This window comes from Zingiber officinale, chromosome 5B, assembly GCF_018446385.1.
Source record: "Zingiber officinale cultivar Zhangliang chromosome 5B, Zo_v1.1, whole genome shotgun sequence".
Classification (NCBI taxonomy): domain Eukaryota; kingdom Viridiplantae; phylum Streptophyta; class Magnoliopsida; order Zingiberales; family Zingiberaceae; genus Zingiber; species Zingiber officinale.
In genome coordinates, this window is record NC_055995.1 from 19,146,952 (window position 1) to 19,164,853 (window position 17,902).

The 17,902-nt window shown below is 38.8% G+C and overlaps 1 protein-coding gene across 2 annotated transcripts; it reads left to right on the top strand.

Annotated features, from left to right (window-relative positions):
* The first annotated feature begins 1,326 nt into the window (after nt 1-1,326).
* Nucleotides 1,327-9,383, top strand: LOC121984196 (auxin response factor 7-like). 2 transcript variants are annotated; one of them, XM_042537018.1, is made up of 16 exons: nt 1,327-1,592; nt 1,699-2,097; nt 2,170-2,387; nt 4,442-4,557; nt 4,694-4,789; nt 4,894-4,950; nt 5,236-5,388; nt 5,532-5,616; nt 5,973-6,063; nt 6,166-6,330; nt 6,637-6,756; nt 6,834-6,909; nt 7,040-7,208; nt 7,898-8,394; nt 8,584-8,774; nt 8,904-9,383. In XM_042537018.1, exons 3-16 carry the CDS (start codon nt 2,351-2,353, stop codon nt 9,079-9,081), a joined length of 2,031 nt encoding a protein of 676 aa, XP_042392952.1. In that variant the 5' UTR covers nt 1,327-1,592; nt 1,699-2,097; nt 2,170-2,350; the 3' UTR covers nt 9,082-9,383. The 2 variants fall into 2 exon arrangements, with proteins under 2 accessions (XP_042392952.1, XP_042392951.1); XM_042537017.1 differs by having other exon boundaries at nt 1,699-2,387.
* Nucleotides 9,384-17,902: the final 8,519 nt, after the last annotated feature.

The window sequence follows — 17,902 nt, forward strand, 5'->3', positions numbered from 1 at the left end:
CCAAGAGGTCGTTGATCGTGAGAGTATGCACACTTATAACTCGCGCTGGGGCAAGAGTCCGGAATCCCGATCGGGAAGTCGTTGGTCGTGAGAGCATGCTCACTTATAACTCGTGCTGGGGCGAGAGTCTGGAATCCCGACCGAGAGGTTGTTGGGCGTGAGAGCATGCTCACTTATAACTCGCGCAGGGGAGAGAGTCTGGAATCCCGATCGGGATTTTGGAAGGTCGGCAGGGGAGAGAGTCTGGAATCCCTAAACCCTAAAAAATGCGGCAGCGCTGTGTCTGCTAGCGTTGCGGCAGATTTTGGCCACGAAACGGCCGGATTCCGGCAGCCATCTGGTCGGAATTCGGCCGCCATCTGGCCGGAATTCGGCCGCGATCCGACCGACGATGGCCAGGCGTCCAGTGGAAGGTCGGCAGTCGGTGGTTTGGCGAGGTCGGCGAAGAAGACGAGAAGAGAGATGATGCCGCATTTTTTTTTTTTTTGGCTTTGACGTGGAATGCCAAATCATCTCTACCGCACCAAACCGCAAGAATTACACCGCAGGAAAATATTTCTCTCTCTCTCTCTCTCTCTCTCTCTATATATATATCAATTTTAAGTTTTAAAGAATTATTTTTTAATCAAGAATTGGTGCAATACTTGGTGACGAAACGAATATGCTTTGCGAATCTTTTTTAATCAGGAGGAAATGATTAGGTGTTTCCCTGTCCGGAGTAGTGCAGGAAGCCGGTAAGGATCGGGGACCAGAGTCACGTGATGCACGCAGTCCAAGCACACTTTCACACGTTATAACCCTTTGCCACCCGGCGGAGTATGCGTCACACACGTGTTGGAGGCATTTACGTACTTTCGTCTGATTCCTCGGCCCGGATCCGCTTTGTGGGTGTGATGCGCCGTCGGCGTGTCATAACTAAACCTGCCGCGGATGCGGATCATCAATCTAGCACGGAGACGGAATCCGTACATCGTATCGGATCCGGTTAGCGGATTTGCGCTGGCTGATCAAGATACTTGCGACACGACAGAGGACTTGACAACGGCTTGACCTCAGCTCCACTTGTAAAGTGCGGCGTTGTATCTTACAATGGGATCGGGTTACTGCCACTTCCGAAGCGTAGGGATGGACTGGCGGAAGTTTTGATGAGCTGGCCTCGTGGCGATCGCTGAGACGAATAGTATGGTGGACTATGTGCTGCCTCGAGCACAGAAGCTTGTGGTAGTAGGACACAGCGTTGCCGGAGGAGGGTCCGTGTAGGGTCTCGCAGCAGCAGCAGCAGCAGCAGCAATGCACATGAGGAAGTAATTAAAAACAAACCCTATCTTTCTTCCTTAAAGCTGCCCATGTCAACCACTTATTCCTCGTTTTCCTTCTCTGGTTTCGGTTTAGGGATCAAATCGATTTCGCTCTCGTCTTTACAGGCTCCAAGATCGGACTTCTGCTGCTGCAGGGAGGGAGATCGGATCGGGGGTTAATTTGGCTGGAGATCAAGGATTTGTTTCTGAATTCTGAGGGTCGTTTTAGAGAGCTTAAGCGTCTTCCTCGCGTGTCGTGGAAGTCGTACTTGTTCGAGTATTTTGACAGTTGAGGTAGAATTCATCGACTTCTTTTTCTGCTGATCTTCAGAATTTTCCGTGCTTTGGCTGTTGAATTTGTTTCTGTTTTAATCGTTTCGTCTTTTGCTCTTTTTTAAAGGGTTTTGGGTGAAACTTGAAGCCTGAATCTCGGTTGAGAATCGTGGATTTGGTGTTGGTAGAATTCCAGACTTGTTGATCAAAGACGCTTCAGATCTATAATATTCAGGAGGTACTCGCACCACAAGGCGTTGCTTTTCTGGTCCAGAGCGTTCGGGATGTACGGAAGTGGAGAAGACGGCCTTTGAAAACCGTCCGAAGGAAAAAATAACAAAAACGGTTTCTATTAGTTTCTGAAGGCGTAAGAGGGAAGCCGATTCACAAAGGAACGTTTTACCGTTCCCTTTACTGGAGTAAAAGATTCAAAGCCAGTGCCCGAGATAGGCTTCAAATCTCGAAGTAGGTGTTGCACCTCCCCCGAAGTGATCCTGGTTGAGGCTGCTTTTCTTGGGATTTTTAGGTAGGCTATACCCCGAGCTGGAATTAATATTCTGATGAATGAGCTGTTATGGGTATTTATGCGGTTTTGAAGGGTGAAGCGTTGACAGAAAAATAGATCCTGGTTTCCTTGGTTTCTCTTCGATTAAAATCCTTTACTTGATGGGGAAAGCTGATGGGGCAGTAAAACCGGGAACAGTCGTTTTTTGAGCATTTATTTAAAGTTCAACTCTTTTTCTGGTAGTGCTGTTGGGGAGAGGGTTCGGCTTATTCTCATGGCAGTGGTGGATGCAAATAGATCATCAGGCTTCGGTTAGTTTATCTTTCTACTGTGTTTTTTTTTCTTTCTCTTTACCGGCTTCCTTCTTTCTAAGAAACACGGCCAAGAGATTTTAGAAAATTATGAAATATTTTACTCGGTCGTTCTTTTGGATGGAAAAAAAAATTAAAAACTTCATTTGTCACAATAATTTTTTTCTGGAAATTTCAGATTTAAGCTCAATTCTATCTGAAATTGAGTTTTCTGTTTAAATTCAAAAAATTGAGAAAAAAATTTCCATTAAAGGAAATGGATAAACAGTGTAATTGAAAATTTTGTCTGTTGTAAACATAAATACGCTATTAAAGTGCAACAATTATTCTCCAAAAACTAAAACTATGATCTACTGAGCTAGTTTTTTAGTTCTTATACTTCCGCTAACCTGTTACATTTTCCCCTTCTTTTCCCTCCAATTTTTGGTTGAAGAAACCACCTGCTAAGATTTTTTTTTTAGAAAATGTCACTGGTTTCTTGGGTTTGATTTGATGTTGATACTTGAGCTTGATCTGATAGTCATTTAAATTTACATTTTGTTCTAGCTTATTTTCCCTTCTTAGGATAGGGTGTTTGCTTTTTCCCATGTGGCAAAAGGCGGAATCGCTCGCCCCCAGCGCCCCCGCCACACCCGACCCCAGGCCATCACGAGGGAGGTAAATCATTGCAGCCGAGAGGGCAAGTGGTGGTGGGGTGAGTTGCACAGGGTCCGGGGATTTACGCCCCGACAACCCTGCGGTTCGACCCCGGGACCTCATGTGGCAAGCATGCCACCACTTACAATCTCGGATGACCCGTGAGGTTGTGTTTGCTTGTTCCCAGTTTCATCTCTTCGATAACATGTTACCATGGTTCCACAATTCATGCAGTTCTCTATAGATATTGATCAAACTTGTTTTTTTTTCATGTACTTTAGCATGTTGTTTGCAGATGATATTATTTTGGTAGATGAAACACATGAAGAAGTAAATGCTAAACTAGAATCTTGGAGGGAAACACTAGAAGGGAAAGGTTTTAAGTTTAGTAGATTAAAGACAGAATATATGGAATTTAAGTTTAACAATATTAGAAGTAATGAAACAATTGTTAAGATAGGAGAGGACGAGTTGCCCGGAACCGAGAGATTTAAATATTTAGGATCATTTTAGCAAAATGATGGAGGGATTGAGAGAGATGTCTTACATAGAATGCAAGCAGGATGGGTGAAACGAAGGGGAGCATCGAGTGTTTTATGTGACCGTAAAGTACCTCTTAAACTTAAAGGTAAGTTCTATAAAATCGCAGTTAAACCTGCTATGTTATATGGAGCTGAATGTTGGGGCTATGACTCGAGCACATAAGCAGAAGATGAGAGTTGTAGAGATGAGGATGTTAAGGTGGATGTGTGGACATACGAGGATGGATAAAATAAGAAATGAGAGCATTAGAGAGAAAGTCGAAGTTGCATCTATTGAGGAAAAATTCCGAGAGACACGTTTAAGATGGTACGGACATGTACTTAGACGACCAATAAATGCTCCAGCTAGGCGATGTGAAACTATGATAAACATACATATCAAACGAAGAAGAAGAAGACCAAAAAAGACTTGGTTAGCAATAATAAAATAAGATAAAATTTATTTAAATATAGATGATGATATAATAGGAGATAGAGCTCAATGGTGTAAAAGGATTCATACAGCCGACCCCACCTAGTGGGAAAAGACTTGGTTGTTGTTGTTGTTGTATACGTTGTGTTCTTTATAAGAAAACACCTAGCCCCCAGGGCGTAGCGCAGACGGTGGGCGCATGGTATCTCTGGCGTAATCGACCATTCTTAGGAACTGACGACCTGGGGTTTACCCCGTCATGCGCCTATGGCCTGTGTACCTGCATGAACCTCCCTCCATATCCGTGGGGCCGGCACTAGGGGGGCCGCTAAGGTAGCGGATCTACCTTTTTTTTTATAAGAAAACACCTATCATTAGTTCTATTTGAATCATGCAGTCATTTTACAAATATTATGATTTATGGACTGTGGAAATGATGTTCATTATTTCTTTTGGTTCTTCAGGGATTTCTGGTGATATGTTATACAAGGAATTATGGCATGCATGTGCTGGCCCCTTGGTTACCTTACCTCGTCAAGGGGAGCGTGTTTATTATTTTCCTCAAGGTCATATGGAACAGGTTCGTGCAATGATTTTAATTCTTTTGTTGTAGTTGGCTTTTGAATTTTAAATTTCTTGCGGCTAGTGATATGATACTTAGTAAAATGGTTGTTGATCACCATTTCAGCCTTAAGTGATTGTTTCCTTTGTTATAGCTGGAGGCATCAACAAACCAAGGGCTAGAGCAGCATGTGCCTGTGTTCAATCTACCCTCAAAGATCCTGTGTAAGGTGGTCAATGTTGTTCTTCAAGTAAGTTTTCACTTGTGTAATATCTACTTGTCCATGCTAGATCATGTTGATGCTTTTAGTAAAAGTTACTGATTCTAATTTCATTGCACAATTTCACAATATAGGCTGAAAAAGATACAGATGAAGTCTTTGCACAGATTACCCTGTTGCCTGAGTCAAATGTGAGTCTTTCTCACTATACTCTTTTGTATACAGAGTAAGAGGTTTTGAAGCTATAACTAAAGCTTTAGTTGCTTTGTGGTGAATTCATGAGCATTGCACAATCTAGTGCAAGATTTTGATAGTTCTAGATTTTTTTTTCCCTATTCTCATGTTTCTACATCGAGCAAGAGCAGAACATATGCCCTGAAAACTTTTCTTCTGGCAATTTGTTTCTTCTTTGTTATAATATCAATATTCCTTATGGTATTTATTTTGTTAATATCCTACTCCTGTTTATTGTTCAGGCTGGTGAGGTCACTTCCCCAGATCCTCCTCTACCTGAGCCTGAAAGCTGCAAAGTTCACTCCTTCTGTAAGACATTAACTGCCTCTGACACAAGCACCCATGGAGGTTTCTCAGTTCTTAGAAAGCATGCAGATGAATGCCTTCCTCCACTGGTTGGTCACTGTTACACCTTGCTCATATGACATTCGTCAAGTCAAATAGGATAAAAATTTAGCTTTCATGCAGATCACTTGACTAGCAATCTTATCGTCAGATAATTTTATCTTTTTTGCTAAATCATTCTTCCCTTGCATAGGATATGTCTCTGGAACCACCTTGGCAAGAGCTAGTTGCCAAAGATCTTCATGGAAATGAGTGGCGATTTCGTCACATCTTTCGAGGTCTACTTTTTTCCTTTTAATTCTACTCTCATAAGACCACTTGCTTTTTCTCGCTTGTTCAATGCTAAACCTAAAATCTTTCTTTTTCTTATAAAAGCACTCATATATTGTGATTTTCATGTTTTTGGGTTAATTTTTAATAAATCGAACCACTTTCCCTATGAAGAAAAATCAGATAATTGAACTAATATCACTTAATGAAATTCCACAATATGAATAGTTGGTCATAAATCATTTGTCACTTATAATATTGCAGTTATGTGAAATCAAACTCATGCATAAACATTTTGCAATGAGGTTCTTGATTTACTAATTTGTGCGCTGAAGCTAGTAGCATGTATTTTCTTCTTTTCCAGGTCAGCCTAGACGGCACTTGCTTACAACAGGTTGGAGTGTATTTGTCAGCTCAAAGCGTTTGGTAGCTGGTGATGCTTTTATATTTTTAAGGTTGATAAATTATGAGTTCAATTGGTTATGTTCATATGTTTTTCATAAAATTTAGTATTTTGATATTCATAGATGAATTATCATTTTCCACATTCATGGCAGAGGGGAAAATAAGGAACTGTGTGTAGGTGTCAGAAGGCTCATGCGACATCTAAACAACATGCCATCATCTGTCATTTCCAGTCATAGCATGCATCTTGGAGTTCTTGCTACTGCATCCCATGCTATTACTACTGGAACTCTTTTTTCTGTATTTTACAAGCCAAGGTAAACTAGTTTTTTTTTTTTCGAAATGATTTTGCTAGTTTGATGTTGTTGTCATGCCATATCTCGCTACCTTTGAGTGAACGCTCAATTGCAATATGCTAGTGTAATGTCTGCAATTAACAATTGATCATTCTTGTTAATTTTGAACTTATAGTGTGAAGTCTTTTTCTTTTATATTCCTCAGTTTCTGGATTAGTATTTGTTTTTTCTGCTAATTGCCAATGTCTCTGTTAACCAATTTATCATAGATGTCCATTGTTATTTTCTTACTCAAAATGGCTAATAAAGATGAGTACAATGCTCCAGAGCAAGCCGTTCTGAATTTATTATAAGCCTGAACAAGTATCTTGAGGCTAAGAATCACAAGTTGACTGTTGGGATGAGATTCAAGATGAGATTTGAAGGTGATGAGGCTCCAGAAAGAAGGTATTTTAGGAGGGTTTGTAACTGAAATAACAGTTTATTTTTTCCTTAAAACTAATTGCGGCTAGATGTTGATGCAGAGTTAGTGGAACTATTGTTGGTGTAACTGAGAAAGCATCTTCTCAATGGGAAGATTCAGAATGGAGATCATTAAAGGTAAACTTTCCTGCTGAGTCTGAATGGTAGAATCACGATGCTAATTGAAATTTTGTTCTCTGTGCAAAACTTATCCTCTGAACAGTTAAAAATTCAGGAACCTAATATGATGTTTGATTTCTCTGACTAGGTCCAATGGGATGAACCTTCATCTGCTATACTTCCAGATAAAGTTTCTCCTTGGGAATTGGAGCCACTTGTAGTGCCTACTCCCCCAACCTCCCAACCAATCCAAAGAATAAAGCGAGCACGACCACCATCTTCACCTGTTATCTCCCCTGACCTTTCTTCAGTGTCTGGTATTGATTATCTATATCCTGGCTCCTTTGTTTTACTGAGTCAAATCTATCCTTTGTTGCTTTATATCAATTATCAGTAATAGATTTGTGATATCTCTCAATGCATCATTACTTAATATTCTTTCTTGTTGAGAAAACATTTATATTAGTTATTCTTAGATGTACGCATTCTGTTGTCTTGAGAAAGATTTTATATTATCCATTTTGAACTCTACTGAATTGAGTCATCTATTTGTTCTGAGTGCTTTGATATTCAACTAGGCTATAACTGTTCTGTAATCTTGAGAATGATATCATATTATTTATTCTGACATTTTCTTTGGTCTCGGGTCCACTTGTGGATTTCTTCTCAGTGCTTTGAAGTTCAATTATGCTAGATGGTATCTTGCTTTGGTGATGACACTTGATATGCATTTGTTTTGATTAAAGGGATTGAGTCTTTATGGATTAAGGACTGCGAGTGACTAGAAGATTTTTTAAATTTTATAGTTGATAATGTGACAGTAAAAATAGGATTATCCTCTTTTGCATTTACCAACACTACTGAATGATACAAATTCCTGCATTCAGTAGGTTAACACAATCTGGACAATGTCATATTTGTTTGATTCCCTGTTAAATTCATGATGTAGTTGTTTTCCTTTCAGATCTTTTACTTTCTTTTTTTTCTGTCATGCCCATGCATGCAGGTGCTTGGCAATCCCCATCTAAAATGTTCTCTTTCTCTGCATCGCAAAGGGTTCCTGAGCTCTATACACCATCTAAACCACTTTCTGTGCTCTCATCAGCATCCAATGCTTGTTCTATTGGAATTGCAACAAAATATTCTCCTTTGCCTGTTGCCGACAGCCAAATGGGCTGGCCAACCACTCCAGAAACCCCAAAAGAAGCCTTATCAGCAAGCGTCAACAAAGAATCATGCGATAAAAAACATGAAACAAGCAAAGGCTGCAGGTTATTTGGTATTCAGCTAATTGAAGGTTGTCGTGGAATAGAGGAAACACCATCCATTCCTACGATTAGAGGAATTGAGGTGGACCAACCAGTGAAATCTTTGGAAGTGGATTCAGAGTCACAATCACAGCCATCAAATGTCAACAGATCAGATACTGCCGGTGAGGCAGAAAAATCCAGTTTGAGGTCATCTTGGGAGACACAAAACCGGCAACTGAGGAGCTGCACCAAGGTTTTATGGAATGCTGTTCCTTCTTTCCAATCAATATCTTTTGATCAATCACATTTTTATGTTTGATTTAATACTTTTCTGGTGTTGACATGCTCATTTATTAACTGACTCGAAAACTTTAACTTGTACAGTGGTGGAAGTTGAGGGCTTGAAAATGGACAGCTAAATCGTTCCCTTTTCATTGTGCAGGTTCACATGCACGGAAAGGCAGTTGGGAGGGCAGTGGACTTGACCAGATTATGTGGGTACGATGAGCTTCTGCAGAAGCTGGAAGATTTGTTTAATATCAAAGGAGAGCTTACTAATGTACCCAAAAAGTGGGTGGTCTTCTACACAGATGATGAGGATGACATGATGATGGTCGGCGATGACCCTTGGCTGTAATGCTCTGCAAATTTCTCTCCCTGACAATATTTTAACAACCATCTGGAAATTTGTTGCCTAAATTCATTATGCAAATTTCAACATCTTGTGCCATTGTAATTTGGATCAACAACTTCTATTTGCAGTGAGTTCCGCAGGATGGTGAAGAAGATATACATCTACACGAATGAAGAGGCCAAGCGACTCTCTCCTAAGAGGAAACTCCCAGTGCTTGTAGCTGCAAAGCCTGGTTCCTTGCGTGACATTGACATGGATGCCAATTGTAACAACCTTGAAGGTGATGACAATGGCGACGTTGCTTAGGATCTCTGACTTCTACTCACCAAGTAGTGATATAGTATTCTCTCAAGCAGTTTATTTTTTGTTTTGTTTTTGGTTGAAGTCTGGCCTAGTTGGGTGCTATGAGTATGGTCTGTTCTCTTGCATTGTTGAGCTGATTTGGCAATGGCTTCTATTTTGTGGCTTTCTTCTTTCTGTTAGGAGACGTAACGTGAAGTAGGTCAAATGCCTGAGCCATACTTTGTATGAGCTAGAATAGAGGGTGAAAAGCACGTCACTTTTGTGTCTTCTCAACTTGATAAATGAATGCCTGTCTTGACCTCGAATTACTCGGTTGAAATTTAGGGCCTTTCGTCTTCCAGTAGATATTTGGAACAGACCGAATTTAATCAGCTGTTGCTTTTTTTTTTATTGAATTCACGGGGTTTAATCAGCTTCTAGTAAATGAATGGAGTAAATTATGATGATCGAGAGTCGCTCTACGTGGGAGATATTTTATTCATCAATGGATTGTTTTGCTAAGCCTTAATCTCTTAACCTATTATTAATAGTAAGTCTGAAAACTAATTGAATTTATTGTAACAAAAATAAAGGATTCAAGTCGAAGCGGTCATCCCTATTCCCTAGCGTCCCATCAGTCCGTTTTAGTATCTATACTAATAAATCATAATGATAAGTGAATAGGGGAGGATATCTATCCATGCATCAAACTTTTGAATTCATTGTAGCAAGAAGAGGATGATATTCAGTTTATCTGATTCGGCGACATTCAATCCATCTAACTAATTGAATTTCGTTTTTTTTTCTTGAAACCGTCAAGAAACACATTGGAACCCTTCGCACACCACCAGCCAGAAGGTGAACATCGTCAAGCATAGCAGCAAATCCACGGCGGCCACTATCTTTGGCGCCACAACTTGCAAGCGTGCTGCTGCGCCACGAGCTCGGGCTCTTGCTCAAGGAGATCACACCGCCCGTCGGTGCTGACGACTGCAAGCCTTGACCTTCGGCAAGTCCTTTGGCTTATAAGCTACCTTGGGCTTAGTGCCATTGGATCTGACCCGGGCAATTGTTGACGGATGACTTATATTTAGATGAATGTCAATGTGATGGATGCTATGGAAGAAAAATCTGTTAAGATTTTTCGTAATAAAATTATGTTACGATTTTATATAACAAAATTCTATTACGATTTTTCATAATAAAATTCTGTTACAAATTTTCATAACAAAATTCTGTTATGATTTTACCGAGTCTGGCGTTTATGCATTATTTATAGGAATCATTATAAATCTATTGTATAACAACAATCATAAGAATCATGTAATGTAGAGAGAATCCGACCTTTTTTGTGGAGTAGACACACTGCCAAATCACGGTAACTCTTCTTCTTTCTCTTCTTCTTCTTCTCTTTCCTCGTGTTTGCTCTCCTTTTGTGCATCTTTGTCTTGTTGATCCACGCGATCTCTTTTCTCTCTTCCTCTTCTTCCACATGTTAGACATTGAAAGGTGTTGCCCCCCCTCTTTGCGCAATAATTGGTATCAGAGCTACAGATTTTGATGGATTTCTTCAACATGTCAGGGACGATTTCTGCAAAGTTTGATATGGTGAAGTTTGATAGAACCGGAAACTTCGTATTATGGCAGAGAAGAGTCAAGGACTTGTTGGTGCAACAAGGCATGGTAAAGGCGCTAGGAGAAAGGAAACTGAAAAGCATGGAGAGATCAGATTGGGAAAAACTTCAGGTGAAGGCAGTAGCAACAATCAGGCTTTATCTTACAGATGATGTGATGTACCATGTCATGGACGGGAAGTCACCGGTGGTAGTTTCGCAAAAGATGGAAAGTCGATACATGTCAAAGTGATTAACAAATAAGTTGTATCTCAAACAAAAATTATTCTGACTAAAGATGACAGAAAGAATTGATCTAAATCAGCACATCAATGTATTCAATCAGATTGTGAGCGATCTAAAATGGGTTGATGTGAAGATCGAAAACGAGGACAAGGCGTTGATGTTGTCGAATTCTCTACCTTCATTTCCTACATATGAGAATTTAGTTACTACTTTGATGTGGGGTAAGGAAACTCTTAAATTGGAGGAGATCATAGGTGCGTTGCTAAGTTTTCACCAAAGGAAGAAAACAAGTGATGAAGTTTCTCAGGGAGAAGGACTTTTGGTAAATAGCAACTAAGAGCGTGGTAAGAGCAAACAACAAGGCTCATTCTAAATTGAGAAAGAAGAAGGTGATCACGTGCTACAAGTGTGGAGGCAAAGGTCATATCAAGAGAGATTGTTCAGAGATAAAGAAACATGTTGCAGAGAACAAAAGTAGTTCGGCAAAGTCTGCAAACATAGTTGAATAAGAAAATTCAGAAAGCAGTGATGGAGGTATGTTATCAGATATGTTGAGTTTGAAGCAGCTGATAGATGCATGGATTCTAGACTTTGTATGTTTATATCATATGACTCCAAACAAGGATTGGTTTGACACCTATAGGGAAGTGGATTTTGGTTCAATGTTGATGGGAAACGATGCATCATGCAAAGTTATCATCATAGGAAACGTCAAAATCAAAATGTTTGATAGTGTGATCAGAACTTTATGTGATATCAGATATATACCAGAGCTAAGGAAGAACTTGATCTCACTAAGCACACTGGATGGTATTTGTTGTAATTACAAATCAATGAGCGGGGTGATAAAGGTCAGTAAGAGAGCTCTAATGTTAATGAAAGGACAGAAGGTAGTAGGAAACATCTACAAGTTGATAGAGACTACAGTTATAGGTGGAGTCGCCTCGGTGGAGTCTGAATCAGACAGTACAGTCTTGTGGCATATGCGGCTAAGGCATATAGGTGAAGGTAGGATGCTAGAAATTCACAAGAGAGATTTGTTGAAGGGTGTCAAGACATGTAAGCTTGAATTTTGCAAATTCTATGTTCTTGGGAAACAGAGCAAAGTGCAATTCAAGACAAGACGAAAGGGATTCTAGACTACATATATACGAATCTCTGGGAACTAGCCAGTATAGCATCACGTGGAGGGTACTTGTATTTTATGAGTTTTACTAATGATTTCTCACGAAAGGTCTGGTATACTTTATGCGTCACAATTTGAAAACTTTTACAAAGCTTAAATTGTGGAAAACTGAAGTGGAGAACCAGACCGAAAGAAAGATTAAATGCCTTATGTCAAACAATGGGACAGAGTACACAGATTCAAAGTTTCAGGAATTTTGTGAGCAACATGGGATAATGAGGCATTTCTCGATTCGCAAGGCGCACCTCAGCAGAACGGGGTAGCAGAAAGGTTGAATAGGAAAATCATTGAGAAGGCAAGATGTCTCAGGCTGAATGTAGGGCTTGCAAAGAATTTTTGGACGGAAGCAGTTAACATGGCATGTTATCTCATTAATAGATCACCAAGGGCAACACTAGAAGGCAAAGTATCAGAGGAAGTATGGACAGGAAATCAAGTAGATTACTCTCATCTTCAAGCTTTTGGATACCCAGCCTATATGCACATATCTAGTGAGGAAAGATCAAAGCAGTACATTTTTCTAGGGTATCAGAAAGGAGTTAAATGCTTCAAGGTTTGGGATCCTAAGGCAAACAAGGTGGTGATCAGCAGAGATGTAGTGCTTGACAAGAAAACTATACTACAACATACTCAGGAAGAAGGAAAGGAAACACCACAAAGCAACATGGAGAAAGATGTTATACAGGTGGAGCTAGAGACTCATGACTCCGATAATTCTAGCTTAGAGCACATGGAGCATCGCATTATAGTTGCTGGTAGAATGAGATGAGTCGTAAAACTACCCACCAGATATAGATTCAAAAACTTGGTATCTTATGTGCTTATCACTAGTAACGGAGACCCTACATCTTTTCAAGAGGTGATATACAGATCTAAGAAGGACAGGTGGACGAGTGCTATGACAGAGAAGATAGAGTCGTTGCATAAGAACCAAATGTGGGATCTAGTGGAACCTCCTGAAGGAGATAAAGCTATAGGGTGCAAGTGGATATTCAAGAAGAAAGAAGCAATGTCAGAGGGAGAATAAGTGAAGTTCAAGGCTCGGTTGGTAGCAAAGGGATATTCACAGAGAAAGGTGATTGACTATGAAGAAATTTTCTTTCCAGTGGTAAGACATACGTCAATTAGAGTAGTGTTGGCTTTGGTGGCACATCACAATTTACAGCTGGAGTAAATAGATGTGAAGACAACATTTCTTCATGGAAATTTGAAGGAGCAGATTTTAATATCACAACCTGAGAGATTTAGTCATCCCGGACAAGAGCGATTGGTTTGCAAGTTGAAGAAATCGCTCTATGAATTGAAACAATCTCCTAGGCAATGATACAAATATTTTGATTCATACATGATTCAAAATGAATATAGGAGATATGAGTATGACTGCTATATATATGTGAAGAGCCTTGAAGATGAATCATTGATTTTTTTACTACTATACGTAGATGACATGCTCATTGTTGCAAAGAAAATGAAAGTGATTGATAAATTTAAGAGCTATTGAGCAAGGAATTTGACATGAAAGATTTGGGAGAGGCCAAGAAGATTCTTGGGATTGAGATTCATAGGGATAGAGCTACAGGAAGATTATGATTGCCTCAACGTAGATATGTGGATAAAGTGCTAGATAGGTTTAACATGAAGAATGCAAAGTCAGTGAGCACATCCCTAGCGCATCACTTAAAGTTATCTAGTACACAGTGTTCAAAGACGGATGACGAGATCCAAGAGATGTCAAAGGTTCCTTATGCCAGTGCAGTTGGTTGTCTGATGTATGTCATGGTTCGAACTAGACTAGATTTAGCGCAAGCAGTTAGTATGATAAGCAAGTTTCTCTCAAATCCTGGTTGACCACATTGGGATGCAGTGAAGTGAATTTTCAGATACTTGAGAAATACAACTGATTATGGGATTATGTTCAATAGACAACCGAAAAATCCTTCAGTTGTTGGGTACGTAGATGTGGATTATGCAGAAGATTTAGATAACAGGAGGTCTACTACTAGATACGTGTTCACTGTGATAGGACCTATTTGTTGAAAATCTAGTATACAATCTATTACTACATTGTCTACTACGGAGTCGGAGTACATGGCAGTAATTGAAGCAGCGAAGGAAGCTTTATGGCTTACAGGGTTGGTCAGAGAACTTGGTGTTCGGTAAGGTGGAGTCAAGTTGTTATGTAATAGTCAGAGTGTTAACTATTTGGTGAAGAATCGGGTGTATCATGCGAGAACCAAGCATATTGATGTGAGGTTTCACAAGATCAGAGAGTTGATTGTTTTCAGGAAAATTCAACTTGAGAAGATTCACACTACATACAATGATGCAGAGATGCTGACAAAACCAATGACCATAGAGAAGTTCAAGCATTGCTTGAACTTAATCCATATCTCTAAATGTTAGAGGAAGGAAGTCCAGACCTAGAGATCCAGGTGGATCTTTATTCAGATACTCGTGTTCTTCGAATGGGTGAATATTCGTCAAGGTGGAGATTGTTGACGGGTGACTCATATTTGAATGAAGGTCAATACGATGGACGCTATGGAAGAAAAATCTGTTAAGATTTTTCATAATAAAATTTTGTTACAATTTTTCACAACAGAATTCTTTTATGATTTTTCATAATAAAATTTTATTATGATCTTACCGAGTCTGGAGTTTATGCATTATTTATAGGGATCATTGTAACCCTATTATATAACAATAATCACAAGAATCATGTAATGTGATTCTCTTGTATAGAGAGAATTCTAATAAAGCTTCGGCCTTTTTTGTGGTGTAGGCAAGCCGCCGAACCACGGTAACTCTTCTTCTCTTTCCTTATGTTTGCTCTCCTTTTGTGCGCCTTTGTTTTATTGCTCCGCACGATCTCTTTTATCTCTTCCTCTTCTTCTGCACGTTAGAGGTTGAGAGAGTAAGAAGAAGAATAGGGAGAGAGTAAGAAATAATATGAGAGCAATAAAATTTATTGTTCATTGATATTTGCTCTAAGGATAATATAATATATAATGTTCAAAAAGTACTTGGTCAATTGACTAATTAATAAATAATATAATTATTCTAAGAATAATTCTGAGAATTATTCTAATAATTATAACAGAATTATTAGAATAATTCAAATACTAATTTGATTTGATTTGGTGATTTGATTCAGTCAATTCTAGTAATTCTCTTTTATCTCTTTTATCCCCCGACAAGCTTAACAGGAGATCTTTGACGTTGAGTTTGCTTGCTAACTTGTTGAAACGTTATTTAGATAATGACTTAGTAAAGTTATCATCAATTTGATCTTCGATAGAAATATAAAAGACGGATAACTACTGAGTTGTCACACGTGCACGAACAAAATGAAAATCAATTTCCACATGTTTTGTATGAGCATGAAAGATTAGATTTGCTGTGAGATATGTTGCTCCAATATTGTCACACCAAATTTTTAGTGCAATATTTGATGCAAGATGAAGTTCAGAGAGAAGTGATTGAAGCTAAATAATTTCTAACGTTGTATTTCCTATAGCTTTATATTCTTCCTCAATGCTTAAACGACATATCGTAGGTTGCCTTTTCGAATTTCATGAGATAAGATTTCGTCCAAGAAATATTACATATCCACTAGTAGAGCGTCTATCTTCAGGAGAACTTGCCCAATCTGCATCACTATATGCTTGTAAATCTCGAGACAATTAGCGATATAAAAGAAGAACATGTAGAATAGTACCTTTGAGATAGTGAAATATTCTTTTTATATTATCCCAATTTTGTTCAGTTGGAGCATGCATTAATTGACAAGCATGATTTACCATAAAAGTTATATCAGAGCGTGTGATAGTGACATATTGTAAGACTATAACAATACTTCAATAAATCTGTGGATCAGACGGAGCAGGAGAGGATGAAGTTGGAGAGTTGTTTATAGCAATTGGTGTAGAGACCGGGTGTGCTCCATCCATTTTGGCTCTTTGAAGAAGTCAAGTAATGTATTTTTTATGAGAGAGAAGATAGCCATCCTCGTGTGGAATAAGCTCAATTCCAAGAAAAAAATGAGCAATACCTAAATCTCGAGTAAGAAATTCTTGATTGAGAAGACTTAATAAAGTTGTGATACCCTTGTGATCATTGCTGGTTATTAGAATGCCATCCACCTAAATAAGAAAAAAAATATCATAGATCCATCATTATATTTGTGAAATAGAGATGAGTCAATCTTTGATCCAGAAAATCCTTGAGCTTGTAACTAATTAGATAGTCATTAAAACCATGCACGCGAAGCTTGTCGAAGACCATATAAGGATTTCTTAAGTTGGCAAACATGAGATGGAAATTATGGATGAATAAACCCAGATAGTTGCTCCATAAATACGGTTTCCTCAAGATGATCATGGAGAAACGTATTTGAAATGTCCAATTGTCGTACAGGCCAATTAGAACTAATAGCTATTGATAATAATAGTCTGACAGATGTAATTTTAATGACTGAGCTAATAGTGTCATTAAAGTCAATACCTAGTTGTTGACTAAATCCTTTAGCTACAAGTCAAGTTTTGTGCCATTCAAGCGAACCATCAGCTCGATGCTTAAAATGGAATACCCATTTAGAGCCCACAACATTGATTGAGGGAGTGCGCAGAACTAGAATCCATGTTCCATTACGAAGAAGTGCATCAAATTCTGTAGCCATTACACTATGCCAGTTTGGATCCTTACTTGCTTGTGTAAAATAAATTGGTTCAATAGATTTTAAAGAGACCTCGTGGAAGGGGATATCAAGTTGCATTTGGTGGGCAACATTCATAAATGTCACTAATGGGAAGTATGCGACGAGGAGCATTATCATCTGAATCACTTGTTGATGGAGATGAGGAAGTAGGCTGACATGGTGATGTAGATGACAGACTTGCATTATCCGAGAATTCAGAACTAGAGAGCATATTATCTTCGACTGGCGAGGGTTCCAAGATTAGAGCAGCAACCTAAGGTGATTCTGATGGTATAGGGGAGTTATTAGAGAGCTCCGGAGTAGGACCTAGAATGTCATCACTTCTGACAATATTAGGTGGCATTAAGAATGTGTCACTTGTATCTGGAGGAGAGATCGAAGAAGCTACCAAAAAAGAAAATATAGACTCATCAAAAGTAACATGTCGTGAAATATAAATTCATCCTGTCGGTATAATTAAACAACAATAACCATGGTGCAAATTACTATAACCAAAGGAAACATATTTTAGTGAATGAGAGTCTAAGTTTGTGTTTAGAATAGGGGCATAACCATGGATCCATGGATAACATGCGTAACCAAAAATTCAAAGGAAAGTGTAATCAAGGGTTTGATTATAAAGTTTTTCAAAATGACACTTTTGCTTGAGCAATGGAGTAGGAAGTTGATTTATGGTATATACTGTAGTGCTAACAGCTTCATCCCAAAATTTACCTAGAACTGATGCATGATGAAGAAGAACTAAGTCAGTTTCAACTATATGTCTATGTTTTCTCTCAGCAGAGCTATTTTGTTCTAGAGTGTGAGGACAAGAAACTCGATGAACAATTCTATAAGAGACAAGATGGCGATGGAGAGCTTGATATTCGCCTCCCCAATCAGAATGAAAAGAGAGTATTTTACGATTAAAATATCGTTCAACTTGAATTTAAAAATTACAGAATATATCAAATAAATCAGATTTCCTTCTCATACGATAGAGCCAAGTATATTTACTAAATTGATCAATGAAGGTAACATAATATTGGAAACCTTGATTAAACAAAACATGTGCAGGGCCCCAAACATCATAATGGATTATTT

Bases quoted from the DNA above. Each gene is read 5' to 3' on its own strand.
- LOC121984196 (XM_042537017.1), top strand. From the start codon at position 2,351: ATGGCAGTGGTGGATGCAAATAGATCATCAGGCTTCG. The intron at 4,790-4,893 runs GTAAGTTTTCAC...TTCACAATATAG, and splicing joins TGGTCAATGTTGTTCTTCAA to GCTGAAAAAGATACAGATGA. The intron at 5,389-5,531 runs GTTGGTCACTGT...TCCCTTGCATAG, and splicing joins ATGAATGCCTTCCTCCACTG to GATATGTCTCTGGAACCACC.